The sequence below is a fragment of the Lacerta agilis genome, chromosome 8 (genome assembly GCF_009819535.1).
Source record: "Lacerta agilis isolate rLacAgi1 chromosome 8, rLacAgi1.pri, whole genome shotgun sequence".
NCBI lineage: Eukaryota > Metazoa > Chordata > Lepidosauria > Squamata > Lacertidae > Lacerta > Lacerta agilis.
In genome coordinates, this window is record NC_046319.1 from 23472849 (window position 1) to 23496524 (window position 23676).

The 23676-nt window shown below is 47.8% G+C and overlaps 2 protein-coding genes across 3 annotated transcripts in view; both read right to left on the bottom strand.

The window, feature by feature from the left end:
- The window catches only part of ESPN (espin), a 103477-nt gene extending 92577 nt beyond the window's left edge, over nucleotides 1-10900 (bottom strand). For both annotated transcript variants that reach the window (XM_033156552.1, XM_033156550.1), the window contains exons 1-2: nucleotides 10558-10900; nucleotides 4710-4903 (exon numbers count right to left, since the gene is read on the bottom strand). In XM_033156552.1, coding sequence (XP_033012443.1) covers nucleotides 4710-4903; nucleotides 10558-10857 — 494 coding nt within the window. In that variant the 5' untranslated portion in view covers nucleotides 10858-10900. The remainder of the gene's footprint in view (nucleotides 1-4709; nucleotides 4904-10557) is intronic.
- A 2441-nt stretch (nucleotides 10901-13341) lies between these two features.
- Nucleotides 13342-19986, bottom strand: LOC117051009 (claudin-16-like). Its single transcript, XM_033157022.1, has 5 exons — nucleotides 19957-19986; nucleotides 18942-19068; nucleotides 16842-17003; nucleotides 15329-15393; nucleotides 13342-13539 (listed from the first exon to the last, which is right to left on the bottom strand). The coding sequence occupies exons 1-5, from the start codon at nucleotides 19984-19986 to the stop codon at nucleotides 13342-13344; spliced, it is 582 nt and encodes a 193-aa protein (XP_033012913.1).
- Nucleotides 19987-23676: the final 3690 nt, after the last annotated feature.

A 23676-nucleotide genomic window follows, 5' to 3' on the forward strand; every position in this document is an offset into this window, starting at 1 on the left:
AGAGGAGTCACCTTGCAAGAAGAAGGGCAGATTTCTCCTAGAGATTTTCCTTGGCAAACTGGAGAGATAGCACGTCCAAACTTGTAAAAATAAAAAAATCCACCTGCAGGTGGAAGTGGTATGGTCGAAGAAAGCTCTACTACTTCTTGGTTATTTAGGGTGTTTTGAGGCCCTCCCCCAAACATCTGATTGTTGAGGAATACTCCCCCCCCCCCCGCATTAAAATTATAGGAATGCTTCACTCTTTGAGAAGCAGGTTCCAGTTTTCAGAGTGACCTCAGTTAAGTGTCCTGTGTGGGACCCTCTTCTGCATTGCCTCCTCCAGAAAGTCAGAGTATTGGACTAGGGCCTGGGAGAGACAAGGGTTCAAATCTCCACTCAGCCATGAAGCTCACTGCGTGTGACTTTTGGGCCAGTCATTGCATCTCTCAGCCTAACCTACCTCACAGGGTTGTTGTTGGGGAATTAAATGAGAAAGGGGGTGAACCATGTGCGCGACCTTGTGCTCCTTGGCCAAAAGAAGGTGGGACAGAAAAGCAATAACCACAAAAGTAATAATACAGTAATACAGGTTTATCTGTCACCACTGCCGTTAATATATATATATATATATATATATATATATATATATATATATATATATATCCCACTAGCCCCTGCCCCTGATGGAGCATTGTGGGAGATTTAAAATGTTAGCACACAGCATGAGTGCCCCCAAGGCATCTAGTGGTGACACCAGACCCAACTCTTACAGAAGTTTCACTTATGGAGCATGAAAGACTTGCCTGTTACAGATCAGAGCACGCCTCCCGACTAAAGGAAGCCAACACAGAGCAGAGAGAAACTCACACAGAGACTCAATGAGCAGCAGCAGCCTCTGAGACAAGCAATTCTGCTTCATCTGAAGCGATTGCTCAATTGCCTCCCACACAGAGAGGCAACAGGAAAAAAAGGTGCAGAGACTCACTCAGAGACGCATTGATCCTCCTCCTCTGTGGATAGACAGTTTGGGCTTACAACACCCCTGAATGTTGTAACCTATTTCCCACGGTGCCTATTTTGGGGGATTACTGGCTTAATCAATTGGACTCCTCACATGACTTTGGGCTAGGGGCCAAATGTCGACTTCCAGACCTCAGGACTCTCCTTGGGCCAAAGGTTGCCAACCTGGTGCCTGCGGGCACACAGACTCTGAGCTTTCATTGGGGATGGGGGGGGGAAGTAAAACTCTAGGCCTCTTAGAAAAAAAGTTGTGTAGCAAAATGGGCTGGTATCCTCCTAAGTGACATCCACATGGTTTTGGCCAATGAGCAAAGTCAGAGCTGTGATATAGTCCGGCCCCCCACAAGGTCTGAGTGACAATGGACCGGCCCCCTGCTGAAAAAGTTTGCTGACCGCTGATTTAGTGTCAAAGGCCTTAGTTTGGTCAATAAACGCCATATACAGGGGTTGGTTGTGCTCCCTGCATTTTTCTTGAAGCTGTCAAGCAGTGAATATCATATCCACTGTCCCCCTAGAAGGTCGAAAACCATTTTGGGATTCAGGGTGGGTATTCTCAGATATAGTTAGGAGACAAGTTTGCTAAGATCCTTTCAAGAATTTTGCCAGCCGCAGCTAAGAGAGAGATGCCTTGATAGTTTCCGCAATCCGTTCTATCAGCTTTTTAAAAGAAATTGATAATTGTGGTATCCCTAAACTCTGCTGGGATCTCCTCTCTCCCCCAGATATTTTCAATGAGCTTGTGAAGTTGTTGTGTAGGTTCAATTCCACCCACTTTGAAGACTTTGGCGGGTATCCCATCAGGTCCACTGGCTTTGTTGTTGTGCATTTGGTTAATGGCTGTGCACATCACTGTGCATGAACACACCCAACAAACCTTGGAAAGGTGGTGGACTCTCCTCCATCGGAGGGTTTTTTAATTTGCGATTCCTGCATTTTGCCGGGGGTTGGACTAGATGGCCCTTGGGATCCCTCCCAAGTTCACAATTGAAAGATTCTGTGTTTCTGCTTGGAAATACACAGAGGCCACACCATCCACATGGCTCCCCATTCTTTCCTCTGCATTTACTGCACACATGGAAAGGTTCCCCATCCCCCACCCCAGTTCTTCACATTTGGCTAACCATCCCTCCCTTGCAGGCAGCTTAATCCATTTACATAACCTCCGGCGGAGACAAAGGCGGCTGTGTTATCGCCCCTTTGCAAAAGCATCATGTGCAAATCCTCGGCTGCACCACGTCTGCACAGGAGAGCAATATTTCCATCAAGATCTAAACCTGGCTTTGTTGGTGCCCTGTCAAAAAAGCAAGCATTTGACTTCCCGCCATGATAAAGCTGTCATCGGAGGAGAAAGGCAAGCAGGGCTTAACAAACGGGAACAAATCTTCGCGGCAGTCAAGACGGACAGGCAGCCTCCTCCCTGGCTGTTTGCTGAAACCGGGTTTTGCTGTTATCGTAGGACAAGGGAGTGGGGCAGCGGGGGGGGGGGGAGAGGTCAGATCTTGCTGAAAAGCTGCTGGCAGGCCAATAAGTGAAGTTACAGGCTGTTACCTACATTTACCACAAAAAGGAGCCATTTCACAGGGCCACAAAGGAGGATGAATTTATTCAGACCTGCAGCTCAGGGGTGGGGAACTGCCAGGCCACAAGTCAAATCTGACCTGGCACAGGTCCCAATTTGGCCCATGAGGCTATTTTTCTCAAACCGTGCCCACCTGCTCCACACAAGATGCAGAGACAATGTTAGAAACTCAAATAAATAAGCCAGGCACCAGATGGCTCCTTAAAACCAAGGTTACAGTCACCAAAACGGAATGTCTAGTTGTCGTTTTTGGGCAACACGGCTCTAAAGTCTTACTGTATTTTCCAAAGATGGACTGACTGTGATCGATTATCAGTTAGACATCTGGCTAGTTCAGATGACAGTCTTGAGCTTGGCTAAGAGCTCCAAGAACTTAGAGAAGAAAAGTCACTTTTTTCAGGGATAGTCTGCATATCATATCATATATCTATCTATCTATCTATCTATCTATCTATCTATCTATCTATCTATCTATATATTGGCCTATTCCTGCAGGGTGTGGCATGAGTGTGTGAAAACAGTCTGGATCCAGTAATCCCCAGGCATGCACCTCCAGATTGTGGAGATGTCAGGTGCCATCGTGGCTCCCAGGCATCTTCACTTGGTCGCAAGTGCCAGGTGCAAAATGTGCCTGCAGCCTGCCTAATTTTGAAAACTGAGCAGAGATGTAGCTGGCTTGGTTGTGCAACTGAATTTCCTGTGGGGAACTAGATTGCACAGCTGATCCCTGCAGAAAGCATGCCGGAAGTCACCACCTATCAGCTGGTGGATCTTGCTGGATCGGCTGTGCAAGAGGGAACTAAGTCGTGAAGCCAATCCCTGCAACAGATTTCAGCTGATGAGAAGCAACTTCAAGCATGCCAATCTGCAGCCCTCCAAAGCAAAGCCCTGCAAGGTGCTTTGAAGTCCCCTGATTTCATTGTGATGTCTGGTGATTTGCAGGCTCCGCCCACCTATCAAATTTAGCCTATGGGGGTTAAGGGAGATAAGGACCTGGACCCACAGCCAAATTCGCCTTAGAGACACATTTTTGCAAAGCAATATTGCTGCATGCAACACATTTTTGTATGATACCTCCACCAATTTATTCATCTTTATGCATACTTCACCCTAGATGTGGGTCAGCAGCAGCACCAGGAGCCTGTCTTGTGGACCAGCCTGAAAAAAATGGCTCAATGAGTCACTCGGAGGAAGTAGACTTGATGCTCAGTCCTGCTCCCAAGGCTGGGTACTTGAACTTGCCCTTCTGCCATGCCATCATTCTGCCAGGGTCCCTCCCTGCCTTGTGAAGCTCTACCCAGAGGCAGCAGGCTTGCTCCAAACCTGGGTCCTTAAAAAACTCCAAATAGCTCCCCACGGCCTTGCTTGGTGAGAAAACTAGATCTGCAGGTTAAAAGGATAGGATGTTTCTTTCTGCTATTCTCTTTTTTATTTGCAAAAAGTTGGGTTTTTTTAATGTGATTTCATCTCCCCTGCCCGCCCACCCCCTGCCAGAAACAACCACACTCATTACACACCCCTGCAGTTCAAAATGGTGCAGCCCATTCTATCACCAAGATCTGCAGCAAATAAAGGCCAGCCCAAACCAATGAGGAATGTGGGGGAGGGCTGTCATTTGTGTGAGAACCAGCTGCCCCTAGCCAGACAAAACTGTTTCATTGCTGAAGACCTCATGCAGAGAATACAGACCAGCCTCTAAAACGCAAAGAGGCAGCAGCCCAATTTTGGCTCATTTTGAATCATTTTGTGCAGCCATGTGGAGTAGTCGGCACACCTCATTTTTCATACTGCAGACTTGGGGTTGGGGCAAGGGGGTGGGTTTTGCCATTTCAAATTCTGGCCACAACAAGGGCCGCAAATTCTCCATCAGCTCTCTCTAGCATGCTCACTCCTAATGATGTTTCCTTCTGTAGTTCAGAACCCAAAACCATGTTGCTTTCCAAATTAAAACATGCAGTTTGGACATCACAACCAAAGGAGAATTCATTACACAGCACATTGTCAGCGGGGGGGGGGGACCACTAGTGGGAGTAAGCCAAACAATGCCGCAGTCCTGCCAATGGGCCAAAAGAAACCTAAGCAACTCACTAGTCCCTATTGAGGAACAAATACACTCTTGATCTCTTACCTGGGGCAATGCCCAATGAGGATTCGCAAGGAAGGGAAGTCTCCTTTGGCTGCTGCATAGTGAACAGGTAAAGCACCCGTGTCTGTGGCTGCCAGCGGGTCGCTGCTCCCGAAGCGCAAAAGCCAGTCGATCACTTCGTGGTGCCCAAAGCGGGCAGCCAGATGCAAGACGGTGGCACCAGAGTTGTCTGTGTCCTGCAAGTCATGGAAACACAACCAAGAGGGTCAAGTGTCACCTCCATTGAACGCACAGGATACTAAGAAGCAGAAGCCATTAGCACAGGATTTTCAAGCTTTGGAGCGCTGTTTGAGTGTTGGAAACCTGGGACACATTACCCAGGATAAAGTGGGCAAGGATTTAAAGCAGGAGCGGAAAGACCCAAAGGGACCCAAAAGATTATCTGATCTAATCCCCTGCAATGAAGGAAGCACAACTGAGTATCTTGCAAATGACAGGGTCGGCCTCTGACATTTTTGCTGCCTGAGGCAGAGGAAAAATGGCTCTTCCCCTCACCAATATCATGCATAGAAACTAAGTGGATTACAACGCTGGTCATGGAACACTGCAGACCCTCCAAGTGTCCCTATTTTCCAAGGACACTCCCGGATTTACAGAAGCCGCCCTGGTTTCTGATTTGATCCTGGAATGTCCCGCTTTCCCTTAGAACGTCCCTATTTTCATCAGAGAAGTGTGGCAGGGTATGGAGTTAGGTCAGCAGTTCAAATCTGCGTGAAGGGGTGAGCTCCCGTTGCTCTGTCCCAGCTCCTGCCAACCTAGCAGTTCGAAAGCATACCAGCGCAAGTAGATAAATAGGTACTGCTGTGGCGGGAAGGTAAACGGTGTTTCTGTGCGCTCAGGTTTCCGTCACGATGTCCCGTTGTGCCAGAAGCAGTTTAGTCATGCTGGCCACATGACCCAGAAAGCTGTCTGTGGACAAAACGTTGGCTACCTCAGCCTCAAATCAGAGATGAGCACCACACCCCATAGTCAAATTCAACTGGACTTAACAAAGGGGTCTTGATGGAGTTATGTGATACACACATCCCGAACCAAGGATACAAGTAACTATGCACCCTTTTGAAGACACCTGAAGGCATCCCTGATGAGCAAGTTTTAAAATGTTTTATTATGTTTTTATTTATGTTGGAAGCCACCCAGAGCAGTTGTTTTTTATATTTTGATTATATATTTTGTAGTTTTATATTTTGATTTTGTTCTGTGAGCTGCCCTGAGACCTGTGGGTATATAGATTCAATGAAAAACCATCATCATTATCGTTGTTATGTTGTTGAATACTTAATGGTCAGGGGTCCCTTTTCCTTTACCTAGCCCACCTTTGCAGGCTTTAACACACACACAGACAGACAGACACACACACACACACACAGACAGAGAGAGAGAGAGAGAGAGCTGAAATGTTGCCAACTAACCATTTTTTCAGTGCTTGTACAATCCAGGACCTCCCACTTTACATGTGAATGCTGGCATTGATTTGGCTTGCTCCCAGCAGAGTTTCAGCATACGGATTTGGCCTAAGAAAACCATGAATTCACATTGGGGCTCCGGGACCTGCGTTAAGATGGTCCTTTGCTACCCAAGAGAAACAGCCAACAAGGAAGGGCTTCTAGTGAAAGGTGTTGACAACCCACAGGTCTCTGCCCTCCACACCTATGAAATTATCTTAAAGGTTCCCAAACTCCCCCCCCCCATTCCCAGAAGCCATGTGAAAATCTCGGAGGTACTTGGCGGACTGTTTAATCATTTTTTTCTGTCCGTTGTAGCCATTAGTAAATCAGTATTACATATTTATTTATACCCTGCCTTTTTCCTTGATGGGACTCAAGGCGGCTGTGCTAGATGTTGTCTGGTTTTACAGGTGTGCTGTGGACCACCCAAATGAAGCTTGCGGAGACCACAGTTTGGGCATCCCTGGATCAACCAGTGGAGGAATCCCTAAAAGGGGGGGGGTTTCCAACCCCACGGGAATACATGAGTGACAAGGCCAATCCTTTCTTGGTTATCTCAGTTCCTTGCCTGGACTACAACACCTTACACTTCAGTTCCATTCAAAAATTGCACCAAATCATGGGAAAGAAAGACAAACTGTGGTACTGCATATATAGGATGCTTTCACATTCACAACCAGAGTCTGTGGTCACCTGGCAAAGTGGCATTTGAAACCAGGGTCTGAAGTGGCTTTTCAAACCACATTTTGCATCAACTACAGTTTGGCATATGTCTGAATTGACAATCCACAGAGGCACTTTTCTGTCGGGAGAGGGGGGATGGCTGCTGCACCCAGATGCTGGAGTGATGGAAAACAAAAGAAATCAACCAGCTCCAAAGCCTGGTTTGCCCATTGTACATTTGGAAGCCCAAACCAACGTTCTGGGTTCTAAATTATGTTCTGTGCAAACCTTGGTTAGGTGTGTTGCCTGAACTGAGCAAACCATGGCAGAAGCTCCCTCCCAACAATGGCCCTGTACCTTTCCTGCTTTAACTCTGGTCCACTCTTCTCTAATTAATGCACATGCATAACATTTCAGTCCAAAAGTCACATAATTTCAAAATGATCAGGAGTGGGCTTGTGAGATCCGCTTTGGTGTTTGTTTGTTTTTACTAGAAACCAGTTCCACCGACCACATGCAAAAGACATACACTGAAGAGTTCTGAGCCCAGGTATTTGTTTGGAGCACCAGAAGCTCACAATCCTTCCACACAAAAATCCACGCCAAGCTTCCTTCATATCTGGGAAAGGCCACAACTCAAAGGCAGAGCATCTGCCTTGCATGTAGAAGGACCAATCTGTCAGAGTTGGCATAAAACAGCTTTTTACATTGGGGTGCAGTTATTGTTTTATGCCCAAGCATATGCAGAAGGTCCCAGTTTTGGCTCACGGCATTCACAGATAAGTCTTGGAAAGACTTTCCACCTGCAATCCTGAGGATCCTTCACTTATGTTTCTGGCCCTCCCCAGCCCTGGCATGAGAAAAGATTGCCCACCCCTTGCTTTAATGGGTGAAGATGCCTTCATGAATTGAACCCCGGTGTCCTAGGCTTCAGCTGTTCTCCTGATGCCCCAGCCTACTCACGCTGAAGTTGAAACAACTTTAACAACCTTCATTGGAAAGATGTACGAGACAAAAACCCACAGTCCTCCTTGGTGAAAACCATTTCCATTTCTTGCAAACTTTAGGCATTTCTAATCTGCTTCATTATTTTAACTTTGGCTTGTTTTAAGGTAGGGTTGCAAACAGGGCCGGATTTCGGTTTGATGAGGCCCTAAGCTACTGAAGATAATGGGGCCCTTTATATGCCCAGCTGTCCTTTGTCAACAACAAATTGTCACTGTTTTTTGTGTTGAATATATGCTATATGGTAATTTATGGACCTAATAGGTATCTAAAGCCATTTGTACATGCAGAATGTAGGCACCCTATATATAGAAATGAGCAAACCAGTGATATTTTAGGGAGCAGGCTAGCAGGCGGCGCCCATTACTTACATCATAGGAGCCTACGCAACACAAAACACTGTTGCTGTATGTAGGTTTTATTTTATTTGTTTTTTATCTTATATTTTGGAAATGTACATCCAGTGGTGGCTTTTTTAATTTTTTGGGGGGGGCCAAGTCAGTGGGGCCCTAAGCTATAACTTGTTTAGCTTATACGTAAATCCAGCACTCGTCACAAATCTTTCTTGATTTTTACTGTTTTGTAAATGCTCTGAGGAGTTGTTGTTTTACAATCAAGCGATGTGTAAATTTTTACGGAACAAATAAATAACAAATGCACTTAGCATTTTAATGCAAATCAAGCAGTCAAAACATGCCAATTGCCTACCATGCAGTAAAGGTCATTTTACAGCACAGCTGGATTTTAGCATGTACCTGGAGATGTAAGGAGCAGTCTTAAGTCTTTCCTAGTGCTACATGGAGATGCCTTCAGGGGTTATGCATGCACAGCATCTATAGCTCCATCCCTGAGCTATAGATGCTCCAGCTGAACAATAAAAATTGCCTTATACGTCCAAACCAGAATATTGGCCCACGTAGCTCAGTGCTGTGTATGACCTGGTGCCTGCCAGATACTCTGAACTACAATTACCATAAGCCCAAGCCAGCGTGACCTGGGCTGGGGCTTATAGGGGTTGCAGTGCAAAACATCTAGAAGGCACCAGACTGCAAAGACTGCTGCTGTACACTGACTGGCAGCAGCTCCCAGGGTTTCAGGCACGGCTCTATCCCAGCCCTACCTGGAGATGCAGAAGAATTGGACCTGGGACCTTCTACATGCAAAGTGGGTGCTCCACTGCTGAGAAGTTGCCCCTCCCCAGATCACGCAAAAATACTCTGGCAGGGAGCCAGACTGCATTTCCCTGTCAATCAAGCATTCAGAGGTCAACACAGGTTTCCTTCAGTATCTAGGGTGACATCTCATCCACTTTTAAAGAAATTCTTCCATGTCTGGGGAGGGTCTCTCCCCACAGTGCTTCTGATGATGTGCAAACAGGACATTGTGAATGTCTTGCCAACACAACATCCCCACACACCAAGAGGCTGAATCTTGCACCCTCGTCTCCTCCCAAAGAGGGTAGGGGAGGAACCTAAACATTTTGCTCTGGCTGACAAGAGCTTAGCCCCGCAAAGTATTAAGACTCTCTTACTTAGAAACTCTGCTGGCTTTGAACACCTGCCTCCACATAAAAGGAGCTTCCCAGTTAAGCACAGAATATGCAGCAGACAGGGATGCAGACTTCACACATGCTCAGAGGAACTCCTGCCCTCCTTTACAAGCACCACTCCTGTAATCAACACTTGCTCTTGCTGTAACTAGGCCTACTGTATTTGGTTATGGAGCAGCCAAGAAACTGTTCCCTGTTCTTTCCTTTCCGGTACTGACTTCTGAATTATGTATTTGTTGTTCCTATTCTAAATACGAAGGCATGATCAACTTTGGGGGAGCAGAGGACACCTGCGTGCTGTCTTTGCAAACGAATCTGCACAGAGGAAGTGCTTAAAGCTAGGCTGGAAAAATGCTGCCTCCAACCAGCAGGTACCTCTTCTTCCTAGAGTGGGCAGTGCTTAGTGGGTGATGGGGCAACAGAGCTCTCCTGGATCAGGCCAATGGCCCATCTAGTCCTGCACTCTCTTCTCACAGTGGCCAACCAGATACCTGTAGGAAACCTGCAAGCAGGAATCAAGCACAATAGTCCTCTCTCCCCTCCTGTGGCTTCCAGCAAGTGATATTTCGAAACATTGCTGCCTTTGACCACAGAGGCAAAGTACAGCCATCATCCTGCTTAGTAGCCACCGACAGCCCTCTCTTCCATGAATTTGTCTCATCCTCTTTTAAGGCAGTCAAGATTGATGGCCATCGCCAACCTTTTTTTGTGGATGAGAGTCCCATAGGAAATCTAAGAGGGCAAAAATGGAACTCAGAGGCAACACACACATACACATAACCCTCCAATTTTCGCCAAATTGTTCACCCACCAACTTGCTAAAAACCCTAGCTATGGGTATCAACCGGGGGGGGGGGAATAGATTGCTGCGCGCCCCCGCAAAAAAAACAAAAACAAAAAACAAACACCAATCCAGCACTGGGTTGAGAGAAACGAACTCTGCGTGTAATCAGAGGCATTCCCATCTTGACCCTTTCTGTTCCGAGCTCTGCTGAACTTTCCTAAATAAGTAAATAAGAATTCCAAACAGGTGTCTTTTTAAAAGATAACGCCCCTAAAGGTCTACGTCAACGGAGCCGCTTAGAACACAGTCCCTCTCCGTGCGCCCAAGGCGCAAAACACTTCAAAGCGCGCAAGGGCGTCCCCTCGCTCCACCGGTGCTCACCTGGACTCGGCAGCCTCCCTGGGTGAGCAACCACTGGAGGCAGGCCAGGTTGCCGGTGGCGGCGGCATCGTGGCCCGGCGTGGCCCCATTGCGAGCCCGCCCGTTGCCGGCCAGCGCCGCTTCCTCCACCAGGTAGCGCAGGCAGTTCAGCTTCCCGGCGCGGGCGGCGTGGTGAGCAGGAGAGGCGCCCAGCGCGTCGCGGAGCTGCGCGGGCGGCAGCAGCTGCCCGTCGGCCTGCAGCGCCTTGAGCGTGTCCACGTCCCCCTGGCGGGCGGCCTGCAGCGCCCGCTCCAGGGCCATCGCCTGCGCCTCCGACGGCAGCCTGACCGGCCGGCCAGCTAACCCTCAACACCTGGAGGGCGCCATACGGGGGCCGCCCGCCTCGCCCCGACGGCCTCCCTGGAGTCTCCCGGCGTCTCTCGGCGGTCCGCTCCGTCGGGTGCCTTGCAAAGGAAAGGTGAGCGGCCCGCAAGGTACTGTGGGGGTTCTCCTCTACTTTTCCATCCCCTCTAACTTCGCCTGAGCAGCCAGACGCGAGGAGCCATCGTGACCCGTCGAGGTTCGCTAGAAGTCTCGCCCGCGGTCCTTTCCTCGGCTGCGGAGCTCTGTGCGACAGAAGGGCCGGCCTCTCGCCCCGGCTGCCGGCTGCCGGCTCCTCCCTCCCACCCTCCAGCACCAGCAAGAGCCTCCGGGGCGCCCTCCCCGAGCCGGCCGGCCGGCTCCTCCCCTTCGCCGGCAGCGCTGAGCCTGGAGGCGGGAAAGGGTTAAACGCGAGATTTAAAAGGGAGCGGCGTCGCCTTTCTCTCTTGCTGTTGATCCCCGCACAAGCGCTGCAAAGCTGTAATAGCCCCACGGGCTCTGGACTCTGGGAATGATCTCTCTGAGCATGTGCAGTGTGCTTTTCCTAACACCTCCCCGATCCGGAATGATGGAGCTCTTCACCATCTACTTTGAAAAAAACATCACGGTCGTCGATTAATCAGGGGGGCTGATCTGATTCATCCAGATCAGTGTTACCCAAACTTGGGTCTCCAGCTGTTTTTGGACTATAACTCCCATCATCCCTGACCATTGGTCCTGCTGGCTAGGGATGATGGCAGTTGTAGTCCCAAAACAACTGGAGACTCGAGTTTGGGAAACCCTGAACAAGTTAAAAAGCATAGGTCCCAGTACCAATTCTTGGGGGACACCCAATTTTTACTTCTTTCCATTTGGAGAACTGTCCATTTATTCCTGCTCTTAGCTTCCTGCAGCTTAACCGATTCCTGATCTACAGGACAACATCTCTTCTTTTTCCTTGACTGCTAAAGCTTACTCAGGAATCTTTGGGGAGGCACCTTGCGGAAAGCATTTGGAAAGTGCAAGGCTTTGGCTAGTTGGCTTTTTGTTGTTACATTGTCTTCATCCTGCTTGGTTTCAGAGTCAGTCCTAACATTAGGCAAAATGAAGCAGCTGCCTCGGGTGGCAGGTGTTGAAGGGCAGCAGCAGCACCAGCTCCACTCCCCCCATCACCTGGCCCTCCTTCCTGAGCCTTCTCAGGCCAGATTGCACAATCCCTTATGGGGAAGCGGGCGGGAAGGAAGAGGGGAAATCAACCACACAGAAACCCCACACTACACATTGTGCTTTAGGTTCCCAAACCTCTCCTCCTCACTCAGACCAGTCGAAAATTGTTGAGGGTTTTTGATGGTGTTTTCTGCCTGTTGTGTGAATTGTAATGCACCGTGCTGGATGTTGTGCCATTTCCCCATTCAATACAATAAAATTAAGTCTGTCAAACAATAAAATACAATATGAGGCATAAGAAAGCAACAGAAATACAATTCAAATTAGGAATATTTAATGCAATGGTTGTGCAGTCTTCCACCCACAGCCACAAATTCGTGGATGCACCACGGACCACCTGAATGAAGCTCGTGGACCACAGTTTGAGGGTGCCAACCTTAGAGGAAATATTCAGCTATGACCCTACGAGAAGAAGCAGGAAGGCAGCACAGTGTCAATTATGGGTTGTATCCAACATTAGAGTACGTCCATAAGATTGGCTAACTTGAGTCTACTCTGAGTAGGACTTTGCTGGATGCCATGCTTTGTTTGATTGACCCGCTGATCAGAAAAAAAATTCCTTTGGCACCAATTCTGCCCATGCTCAGGGGTGCTGTACACTTTGTCTGTGGGGGCAGGCCCCACCTGCCATTCAAAGGGCTTTTTTAAAATTTCTGTTCTTCAACCTGCCGCTAAAGTTAGCCTTTCAACTCGCCACATTTATTTATTTATTTATTTATTTATTTATTTATTTATTTATTTATTTATTTATTTATAATTAAGCTTGCATAAAATGTATCACAAGATGCTACAAAACACAGAAGGATAAAACCAACAAAAGTATCTATAAAAACATTGTTTTAAACACCAGCAAATACTGGTTGCCCTAAAAAACCTGATAAAATTCTTGTTGGAAAGGCTTTCAAAAGACACCCGAAAGAAGGGAGGGGCAGTTCTGCCAAAACCTCTACCAGCAAGCAGCTCCACAGGGCATGGACAACCAATTAGTATTTGCTGATGTTTTAACCAATGTTTTTTTATGGATTATTTTGTTGATTTTCTCTTTCTGTGCTTCTCCTAAGGACAGTCTGTTTCCTTCTGCATTGCCTTGATCACTGAGCTCCTCTGATGGGTCACAATCAAGGATTCAGATGGTCCTCCTTAAGAAACACCTGTGAGAAACATCTTATTTTGTACTAAACGCCACTATCAGAAGATGCTCTTAGGTTCCTCTCTCCCTCAGACATACGTCCAAGTAGTCCCAGTGGCATCTCCAGCAGGCATCTCCTTGGCTGGACTCATGCTGAGGGTCTTAAGAAGCACCCCTTCATAGTACGAAGTGACAGCTGCGGCAATGGCTGCCAGGCCACCTGCTACAGCCATCCACAGGGAATAGCCATACTCAAAGCTGGGGAATCCAGGGATCCTCAGAGACACCTAGAAGGCAAATGGGAAAGAGCTGGTTGGTCAAAGATTTGGCATGGAGGGAGATCCCAGGCATTGGCATTGTGGGATGCTGTGGGGCACATTGTGTGGGAATGTTGTGGATAGTAAGGTAAAGGTAAAGGTACCCCTGACCATTAGGTTCAGTCGCGGACGACTGAGGTTGCGGCACTCATCTCGCTCTATAGGCTGAGGGAGCCGGCGTTTGTCCACAGACAGAAGGGTCGTGTGGCCAGCATGACTAAGCTGCTTCTGGTGAACCAGAGCAGCACATGGAAATGCCGTTTACCTTCCCGCCAGAGCAGTACCTATTTATCTACTTGCACTGGCATGTTTTCGAACTGCTAGGTTGGCAGGAGCTGGGACCAAACAACAGGAGCTCACCCCGTTGCGGGGATTCGAACCGCCGACCTTCTGATTGGCAAGCCCTAGGCTTTGTGGTTTTGACCACAGCACCACTCGCGTCCCTTAGTGGGAGGAGAGGATACATTGATTAAATATTATCCTTCCTCACTCACGCTAGTGAGTCAGTAGCAGTACATTCCCCAGTATATAGCAGGAAGCTAGTTGGTAGATTTGTCTGAATCTCTTTACTTAAGCATTCCAATCTGGCTTTATCCAGATCGGGTTTGTTCCTGGTAAATCCCCTTTGTTCCCTCTTAAAAAGAATAAAGACACAACAATCTTCTTTTAAAAGTAATGATAAGACGTTTACTCACATTCAGTTCACAGTAGGTTCCCTGAAGGCAAGCTTTAGCTTGTAATTACAGAAGAGAGTTTATCCATATGGGGATTGAGCCAGCATGCAGCAAAAGCATCAAGAGAAAATGGTCGAGAGAGAAAGATGGCTGCGTGACCAGTCCTTTTATGGGGTCTCACAGGCTCACGCCCATCTACCTGGACACATGCAGGGGGAAAATGCTCCAGACAAGTGTGACAGGAAGTCCTCCTGGCTGGAGTAACATCCCCCTGTGTGTCCACTCCGGGCAAACAGGAAGTGTTGCACATGACTGCTTATGTTACATCCCACACATTGTCAATTGGGACTGCCATGTTGGAAACTGCAACCAGGCAGATTTTATGGACGGTGCTGATTTTATGGACGGTGTAGTGGTTAGAGTGTTGTTGAGCTAGGACCCAGGAGAGACCAGGGTTCGAATCCCCACTCAGACACGATGATGCTCACTGGGTGGCCTTAGGGGCCTAACCTACCTCACAGGAAGGGAGAAAGAAGGAGGCTGAAGAGGAGGCCAATGCCATGTGTGGAGGATGAGGAAGCATCAGCTGCAGCGGGAGGCAGGGGTTGGAGGAGGAAGAGACAATGAGCAGCAAAGGCAGGAGGCAGCGAGTGGTGCCCTCCAAGCAAACCTGGATGTATCTGTCCAAGCTGCCACCTGAGGCAACTGCTTCAGCATGTCTCATAGGTGGGCCAGCCCTGGACAGGAGACTCGCAAATGCTCTTCAGCACTACTGTATTTGAAAGCAAGGTGTGACCAAAGCCCTGCACCCCACCCATGGGAATCTCACCGAAACGTTCTTGTCCTTTTGGTAATTTCGAAATGCAATTTATTTTCTCATTAAGGGATGGGACACTGTTTAAAAAAGAGGGAGGGCATTTTGGCACAGTGTTGCCCTAAGCTAGCCCTCTGCCTTCAAGCATTTCCCTATTGTGTTGGAGTAAGAGCCGGCCGCCAGTGCTATTTCTCTGCGTAATGTACAATACAACCACCACAAGGAGGGTGGGTAAAAAAGAACACACAGCCAGAGCAGACAGGGAAAATACCTCATACTGGTGCTGGAAGAAGACATACAGGCAATATCGGATCACGCCAATGCAGGACAAAAAGCCTAAAAGGAACGGGAGTGAGGTGTGAGCTCTTATGAACTTGGAGTGCAGAACTTATTTATTCCCCCCCCCTACATGGGCATAGCCAGGATTTTTGTGGGGGGGGGGAAGAACCTCAGTTAGCTATATATTTTTATTAATTCTTATTGATTTAGGGGGGTTAGCTGTCCCTCCCTGTCCCCCCCCTTTGGCTAAGCCCATGCCCCCTACCTTCCCCTCCTGCAAGTCTTTAGCTTGGGAATTCTCAAATTGGGTGCCAGACATGGGTGTAGCCAGGATTTATGTTGCGGGGGGAGCAGGACACCCACCTGCCATCATCCTCTGTCTAGCAGGTCTAGAATGAAATGTATCTACAACAGTTGTTTTTAATTGCTTTCTTTTGACCCCAAGTGCTCAAAAAAATCTGTCAAAGTCTTTCTACATTTTCTACTTCTAGTTAATTGTTTTTATTTATTTACTTGATGTGGAAGGGAAATTGCCTCCCCCCTTGCAGCTATACCCATGGTGCCAGACCCACTGGTATGCTGCAAGGAATACATGTACAGAAATCCAGTGATTAAACACTCCTTGTGAATCGTGGAATTATAGAATTGTAGAATCACACCTAAAGAAGCTGTGGCAGATGGCCGTCCAACCTCAGTTTTAAAAACCCCAAGGAAGTCCACCACCTTCCAAAACAGTCACAAAGTTCTTCCCAAAGTGCCTGTCCAAAGAAGAGGCTGCCTGTTGAGTCTCTGCTTGAGTCACTGCTCTGGGCTTACCTCCTTCCAACCCAGAAAAGAGAACCATGAAACATGAGCTGCTCTGAAGCTGTAAAAATTTTACTCTCTTACATACACAGGGCTGTGTAAGCAAGTATGTTTGTATGTTTTGGCTAATGCTGGAAGCTGGAGACATAGAGGCACGTCTTGCTCTGTGCTGGACCCCTGAGTTGTGGCGTGGGGCTTCCCTGGAACCCTAATGTGGAAGCAAGACCTGCTGGAGTGTCCAAGCCACAAGCTCCTCTATCTTTTGCTCATATGTCCAAATAAAACTCTAAAGACGCCACAGTCTCGAATGTCCTTCATTCCAAGGAAACCAAACCCTGGGTGAATGCTGGAATCTCTTGCCACTCAGAGAGTGGGGTCACATACAGCAATATCCCATGGGTCTAGGCATGCTTCCCCACTTTTTTCTGCAATAAGGAATTGTGCAGCCTGATCTGTGTATCATGGGAAGGCTCAAGGAGGAGCGACTAGGGCAGAGGACCTGTGGCTCATCAGATTCTGCCGACTGAGGGAGGTGCCTCTCTTTGCCCAATGGCAGGGCACATCAATGACACTGCAACCAAAAAGAGGCGTGAGCCAGCTTGCATGGGTTTTACCTGTCCCTCAGCACTGCGGGGAATTGCTTTTGTCTCATGGAGAGGGCTCTTGTGTTGGAAGCCTCTGGTCTTTGGTGGCGGACATACCTGCAAAGAGATAGCATCCCATGGAGAGGTAGAGGCAGCGCCACTTGGCCGTGGTCTCTTGGAAGCAGCGGAAATATCGACATCCTGAGAGGAGGCAGAGGAAGGCTGAAGCCCCTGCAATGGCAGATGTGATGAGCAAGGCTCTTGCAGTGATAATGGCCCCTGTGGGAAGATACATAGGTCAAGGCCCAGCAAGTGACCAGGAACACACCAGCTTGGTTTTGAGTGGCGACAAGATCGATATGGAACTGTTAAATATGGGACTGCAGGGTCTGCTTTGTATGGGGGGGGGGAGGCCAGGGGTTTTTTGTCCCAGTATCCTGACCATGGGCCAGCAAATCATACAGGAGTCTTCCTCCAACGTGGTGCTTCCAAATGTTTTGGACTACAAGAAGCAGAAAGAAACTATGTAGTTCAAAACATTTGGAAGCACCAGGTTGGAGGAAGACTGCTGTATGATTTGCTGGCCCATGGTCAGAGACAGGATACTGGGACAAAGAACCCCTGGCCTTTTGTTAAGAAACCAGAAGCTTTTTTATTAGGAATTACAGGTACTGACATACCAAAGGAACAGAAAATACTTTTTATGTATGGAACAACAGCTGCCCAGATGTTACTAGCCCAGAGTTGGAAAGAAAACAATCTCCCTACCAGAGAAGAATGGCAAACCAATCTGATGGGCTGTGCCGAAATGGCAAAGCCGACTGGAAAACTCAGAAACCAAGAAGATAAATACCTTTATAAAAGAATGGGAAAAATTTAAAAAGTTACTTAGGAGACCATTGTAAGCGGATGGAAACAAGGGCAAGATTTTGATTCACTTGTAGTGTAAAAATTACTATGGGCAATACGGTTTGATATAAAAATTTGAGTATGGATGAATATGCAGTTGTAGATGTTTAAAATGAGACCCCATGAAGGGGATGGGGGAAAGTCTCGAGATGATATGTTTTTACTAGTGTGTGTATATTTGGTACTTTGTATTTGTGAAACCAGTAAAAATGATTTTAAAAAGAAAAAAGAAATGTTTTTTTACTACATCAGCCCTGGCCAGCGCAGTGAGTCATCATCAAAAACACCTGCTTTAGAGCAAACACAACACAGTTCTAGACTGGAGCATCCTCCTCTCAATTACTGTCAGCACCCCATGGCTAAAATGCGGAGTGATTTTACGGACAAAGCCTTCTCAAATCTGACCAGGAGCTCCTTTTTCTAGCATTTTGTCTCCAATGGCAAACAACCTGATTCCTATGGATGCTTTGGACCAGAGTGTAAAGGCACAGTCACCTGAAAGTCAAAGATGGACTGTCCTGAATGTGGAAGCTCCATTCCAAGCTAGCATGATTCCAGATAGATTGTTTTTTTAGCCATATACTGTAAGCTAATGGCCATCGCCAGAGCCTGTGCTAATAAATCCCCAAATTGTTAATATTTAGAAAAATAAATAAAAGCACGCAAATAATCTGTTGGCCTTCCAATTGCCCTGTGGCAGTGAGCTCCACCACAGGTTGCTCACAACGCTGATTTGTAGTGACTGGCAACCCCTTTGCCTCATAGAGAAATGATGTCAGTGAATTGAAAACCCAGAAAGCAGGAGAAGAACTGAAAGAACCAGGAATTAAGCAGGAGAAGAACTGAAAGAACCAGGAATTCCGTTTGTGGGTGTGAAATAATGGCTTTCTAGAGCCCCAGTGATCTCCTGGGGCTGTGGCAAGTTATAAATGGATAAGAGGAAGCGAAAGGGGGGTGTCAGTTTACCAACCAACAGCATCCTGTGGTCAGAAGCCAGCCACTTGGCACAGACCGGTAATTATCTTTTTTCCACACAGCCTTGGTTGCCCCCCGTGGGAAAGTCATAGTACTGCATGTGCACAGCCAAGAAAACCCAATTTAGTGATTCTACAGCAGCAGAACCAGTTTGCTGCACTCAGTGCAGACACCCCAGTGTTTGGACAATGCCCCCCATTCGCTTCCCTGCCCACCACCCAACTGTGTCAAGGTCCATCGCCTGCCGCTGCTGCTGCTGTGCCAACCAGGGAGTTAGCTGTCTTTAAAAGGGGTCGTCCTTGACAGCAGCTTGATTTGGGACATGAAATTTACCAGGATGAGGGTTCAGGTAAGAGCTGAAGACGTCGCAGGTCCAGATTTTGACAAACTTGTCCCAAACGCACTCTCCCCACAGGCCTCGGCAACGCATGCTGAGGACCACAGAGCCTTTGCTGTTCACCTGGAAGAGGTGGGAGGAAGGGGCGAGGGAGCCCCAGATCAGTTAAAACTGGTCCTCAATAGCTGGACTACTCAGGGCTAAAACACTTTGACACCAGTTCAGTTGAAGCGGTGCAGCAGCTAAGACAGGGTGATCTGTTGGCAGCTAGATCATAGCAGAGACCATGCATCTTAAGCATTTCCTTACCACAAAGAATTCTGGGAACTGTGGTTTACAGTTCTTAACCATCTACAGTTCCCAGGATTATCTCTTTTGAGAGGAGGATGCACGTGCTTTATGCAGCCGATACCACAGCCTCAGTAATAGGTAATAGATGAACAACAACTGAGAGGATGGGTTGCAATTTTAACAAAGTAACTATGATAATATTGGCTGATCTGTACATCATTCTGGGAATTTTATGAGGAAGCTCTCAAGGTTTTATGAGCTTTTTAAAAAGCTCCTACCACTTACTTACAAAGCACAGCAATGACAAAATTCCTCCACCACCACCCCTCCAATCACATGCCCTCTTAAATTGCCCAAAGACTGTTATAAATGAGCATATGAAAATCTGATCCAAATCTGGGTCATGGGCCTGTGCCTCAATTTCAAATGCTTTAAAATACCAGTACCTAGCAACACCCCGGAAGCAACTAACCCCTTTTAAAATTCCCACCAACTCTGCTTAAACCCTTAGGAACTAACACATACCCCCACTCTCTGATTCCTAAAGGAACAAAAAGCCCAATTATGCATAAGGCAATGAAATCGTAGATCTACATTAAACCCTAGCCTTTCCCATTCCCTTCTATTCCCCTCCAGTATTCAGTCGATGAAATTAGGGACCAGGTGCCCCTCCCAGACCCTTTCTGAAGAGTGGCAAGGGAAATAGCTTGCTCTTCTTACCTGCCAGCAGTTTGTGCACATGGCGCCCATGGTGCAGACAAAAGAAAAGGCCCCCAAGAAAATGGAGAGCAGGCTCGCGGTCAGCCCCATGGAAGAGACTTTGTGGAAGGAGTAAAGGGCCCAGCAGCCAGCCCCACTGGGCTCCAGCTCTGTCCTTCTGCCCTAAGGGGTTCTCCCACCTGGCCCAGATGAAGGAACACTAGGCATTGGAAAGCCACTCCCCTGGCTCAAAACCCGGGTGCTTGGAGACCTCCTCACTGGGCCTGGCTTAGGGGCCGAACATGCAGAGGTGCCTTTTAACGAAATGGGAGGCTTTGGCTGCGGAGATTACTGGGGAACAGAGAAGCTTAAATGTCAGGCGGAACGGAAGAGGCAGCTAGCCAGCTCTGGGACCTGTTAACAGGGCTGGATTTAGAGAAAGAGAGGCCCTAGGCTACTCCACTTGTGATCCCCCACCCCACCCTCACAACTAGAAGAAAATAGAAGAGTGTTATAAACAAAATTGAGTGAAGCCAAGGATGAGCAAGCTGCAGGCCGGGTTGTCCTCTTATATACCTGCTGGGATTGACAAGGCAACTGACCCTCACCTGAATCTCATAGCTCTCCTGTAGCTGCCGTTAATTAACCAATTAACCAACTAGAAGGTTAATAGCACCAGTTTTCCTATAACATGATATTGCTGGATAGTTTTGATGAACTGCAAAAACATTTTTAGTTTCCTTTCTCTTGCCACCCTGGAACTTTTCTTTATTAGTGCCACTTTGTTTTGTACGATTCCTTGCAAATGAAGGAAAACAACTTTTCTGCTTGTATATGTTGATAATATAATTTTGGTTACTGAGGACAAACAAGATTGTACAAAAACAAGATTGGGTGCAGGCCTGGCCAGGACATAGGTGTCCTGACTGAGACAAAGGTGACCTGTGTGCTTGCTTGCTTGATTAACAGCTTTTGGGAACTTCAAGGTCCCTGCTCTCCCTTCTTATGGTCTTTGTACTGGACCTGGAGACTCCAATAGAGAGCATTCCATGTCAAGAAGGAGGGCAAGTGGGCACTCTATCAAATGACAGGGCAGGAGTTACACGGAGCAGGGCCTTTTCACTGGTGGTGCCCATTGTATGCCTCGCTCTTCCCAGACCTGCTCTCTTTTGGCATGTATTTTGGAGCTTTATAATTTAGGAAGACTTTGGAAGAACTGGTTGACAAGTCTTATCAGTCGCTGACGTATGAGCAGATTTTATTTGCTGCTATTCTGTGCTTCTGGTGCACCAGGGTTTACACCAGCAAAATAGAGTTGGCCAGGATAACAGAAGGGATACAATTTACAAACTTTCTCCATTATCTGCACAGCAGGGGGTGTTCAGTCAACAGTGCAAAGGCTGAGCTGAAGCGTTCCCTGCTGGTTACCTGCTTTCAGCAATAGGAGTCGCTGTTTGGTAGTACCCAATTTGTTAGCTGTCAGATTCTAGAGCTCCCTATTGGTGGCTCTTAGGTAATTCACAAAATACAGAGTCCATTCATAAAACACAGTGTTCATTCATAAAGCAGTAACATAAATCTCCATTGCTACATATTGAGAGTATATTTCAGCGGTTGAACGTAGAAGTTTATAGCCATGCTGTAGTGTAGTGCTTATGCGACTGTGAATAAAAGGTGGCTGGGCTCGATGTCTCAGGGTTTGGGGGGCGGGAAGAGGTGACAAAACAGATTTCCAATAAGTTCCTCCCCTTATTTACATAACAAGTCCTTGAGTCTGTACTCTGAATGGTGACACCAGGGACCTAGAAGGTGCAGGGCTTGTCAGTCCAACCCCTACACAGTCTCATCAGGGCTGACCTTAAGGCAATTGGAGCAATTGGGCTAAATTGGACCCTGTGGGCCTCTCCTAAGCGGGCCCCTGCACCGGGGCAATCTAGATGGATTTTATTTATAAGATTTTGCAGACCTTGGCTGTGAACTGGGGCTCTACAAAAAAAAAAAAATCAAGTTGCACCCCGCTGCTTCAAATTGGGCCCTACTGGCTAGCCCTGAGTCTCATAGTTGCTGTGCCTGAGTTGCCCTGCCCTTGCAGGAAGTCTTGGGTTTACAATTTTGGGAGAGGGGAGACTGCGGCACTGGGGAGTGGGCAGGCTGGTGAGGCCCCCTAGATTTAGAGGCCCAAGTTGTCCTGCCCTCACATGAAGTATTGGTTTTGCAATTTTGGGAGAGGGGAGACTGTGGCAATGGGGAGAAGGCAAGCTGGTGAGGCCCCCTAGATTTAGAGGCCTGAGTTGCCTTGCCCTCGCATGAAGTCTTGGATTTAAAATTTTGGGAGAGGGGAGACTGCCCGCTGGAGAGCAGGAGGGCTGGTGAGGCCCCCTAGATTTAGAGCCCCTAGGCTTCAGCCTACTTAGCCTATACATAAATCTGGCACTGCCTGTTGTCCCATCAGGTAAAGCTTAATCTGCAACATTTTCTGTCACTGCCCAAATTGTTTGGTGATGCAAGCATTTCCTTTCAATGAGCTTTCATTGCTCCCGTGGCCAGAAGGGGGAGCTGAATACCATCATTTAAACCAGTGGGAAAGCCTCATGCCTGCAAAACAGCTCCTTCATCCCAGGATCCTGTGGCCTGAGTTTGCTTAGGTGGCGCTTTGCAGCATTCAGTGACTGATTTGCCCCTCTGAAAGGCTAACGGCTAGGCTTCTCCCAAATATACTACTTTCTCCTGCCTCCTACTCTACCAGTCCCAATGGGCACTGACCATTCCTGCTCCTCTTGTACTTTTCCACCCCAGCTGGTTGTTAGAAGAGCTGGTAACTAAGGGCTTGTACACAAGTTTGCTTGTTCCCTTCTCCAGCCCAATACATTTTCCTTTTGTGTCTTGATATTTGCAGGAAGGGGTTGTCTTGTTATAGTGTTCTGTAAGCTGTCCCAGAAGCAGGATTTAAAACACACACACACACACACACACACACACACACACAAACACACACACCAGTCTCTCACAAGCTCTCAGCCACTGGAGAGCAGACACAGAGTACATATTCTCCAGCATGGAAGAGCTATGGAAGACTTCAGCTAGAGCTTAGTAAAGCTGGACACCAGCACCCATTTTATATGTTCTCTGCATAAGCCCAGTACTTCTGAGCATGTGTAGATTTCACTTCCTCTGGATGCCTTCAGCTATCGGGATTGTCCCCCCTGCCACATGACTTCACCTGAACATTGAGGCTACTAGGGTAGACTCTTATACACCTTCCTCTGAGCCTCCTTGTTAGCCTGGATTACGGATCTCACTTAAGGATGGCCTCCAAGGTTGTTCTGAAACACCCCTGAAAAGATATAGCTCTTGCTATGATAGCCTTGGTGCTGGAGGAGACTCTTGAGAGTCCCACGGACTGCAAGAAGATCAAACTTATCCATTCTTAAAGAAATCAGCCCTGAGTGCTCACTAGAAGGACAGATCCTGAAGTTGAGGCTCCAGTACTTTGGCCACCTCATGAGAAGAGAAGACTCCCTAGAAAAGACCCTGATGTTGGGAAAGATGGAGGGCACAAGGAGAAGGGGACGACAGAGGATGAGATGGTTGGACAGTGTTCTCGAAGTGACTAACATGAGTTTGGCCAAACTGCGAGAGGCAGTGAAGGATAGGCGTGCCTGGCGTGCTCTGGTCCATGGGGTCACGAAGAGTCAGACACGACTGAACGACTGAACAACATGATAGCCTGCTGCACCTCAG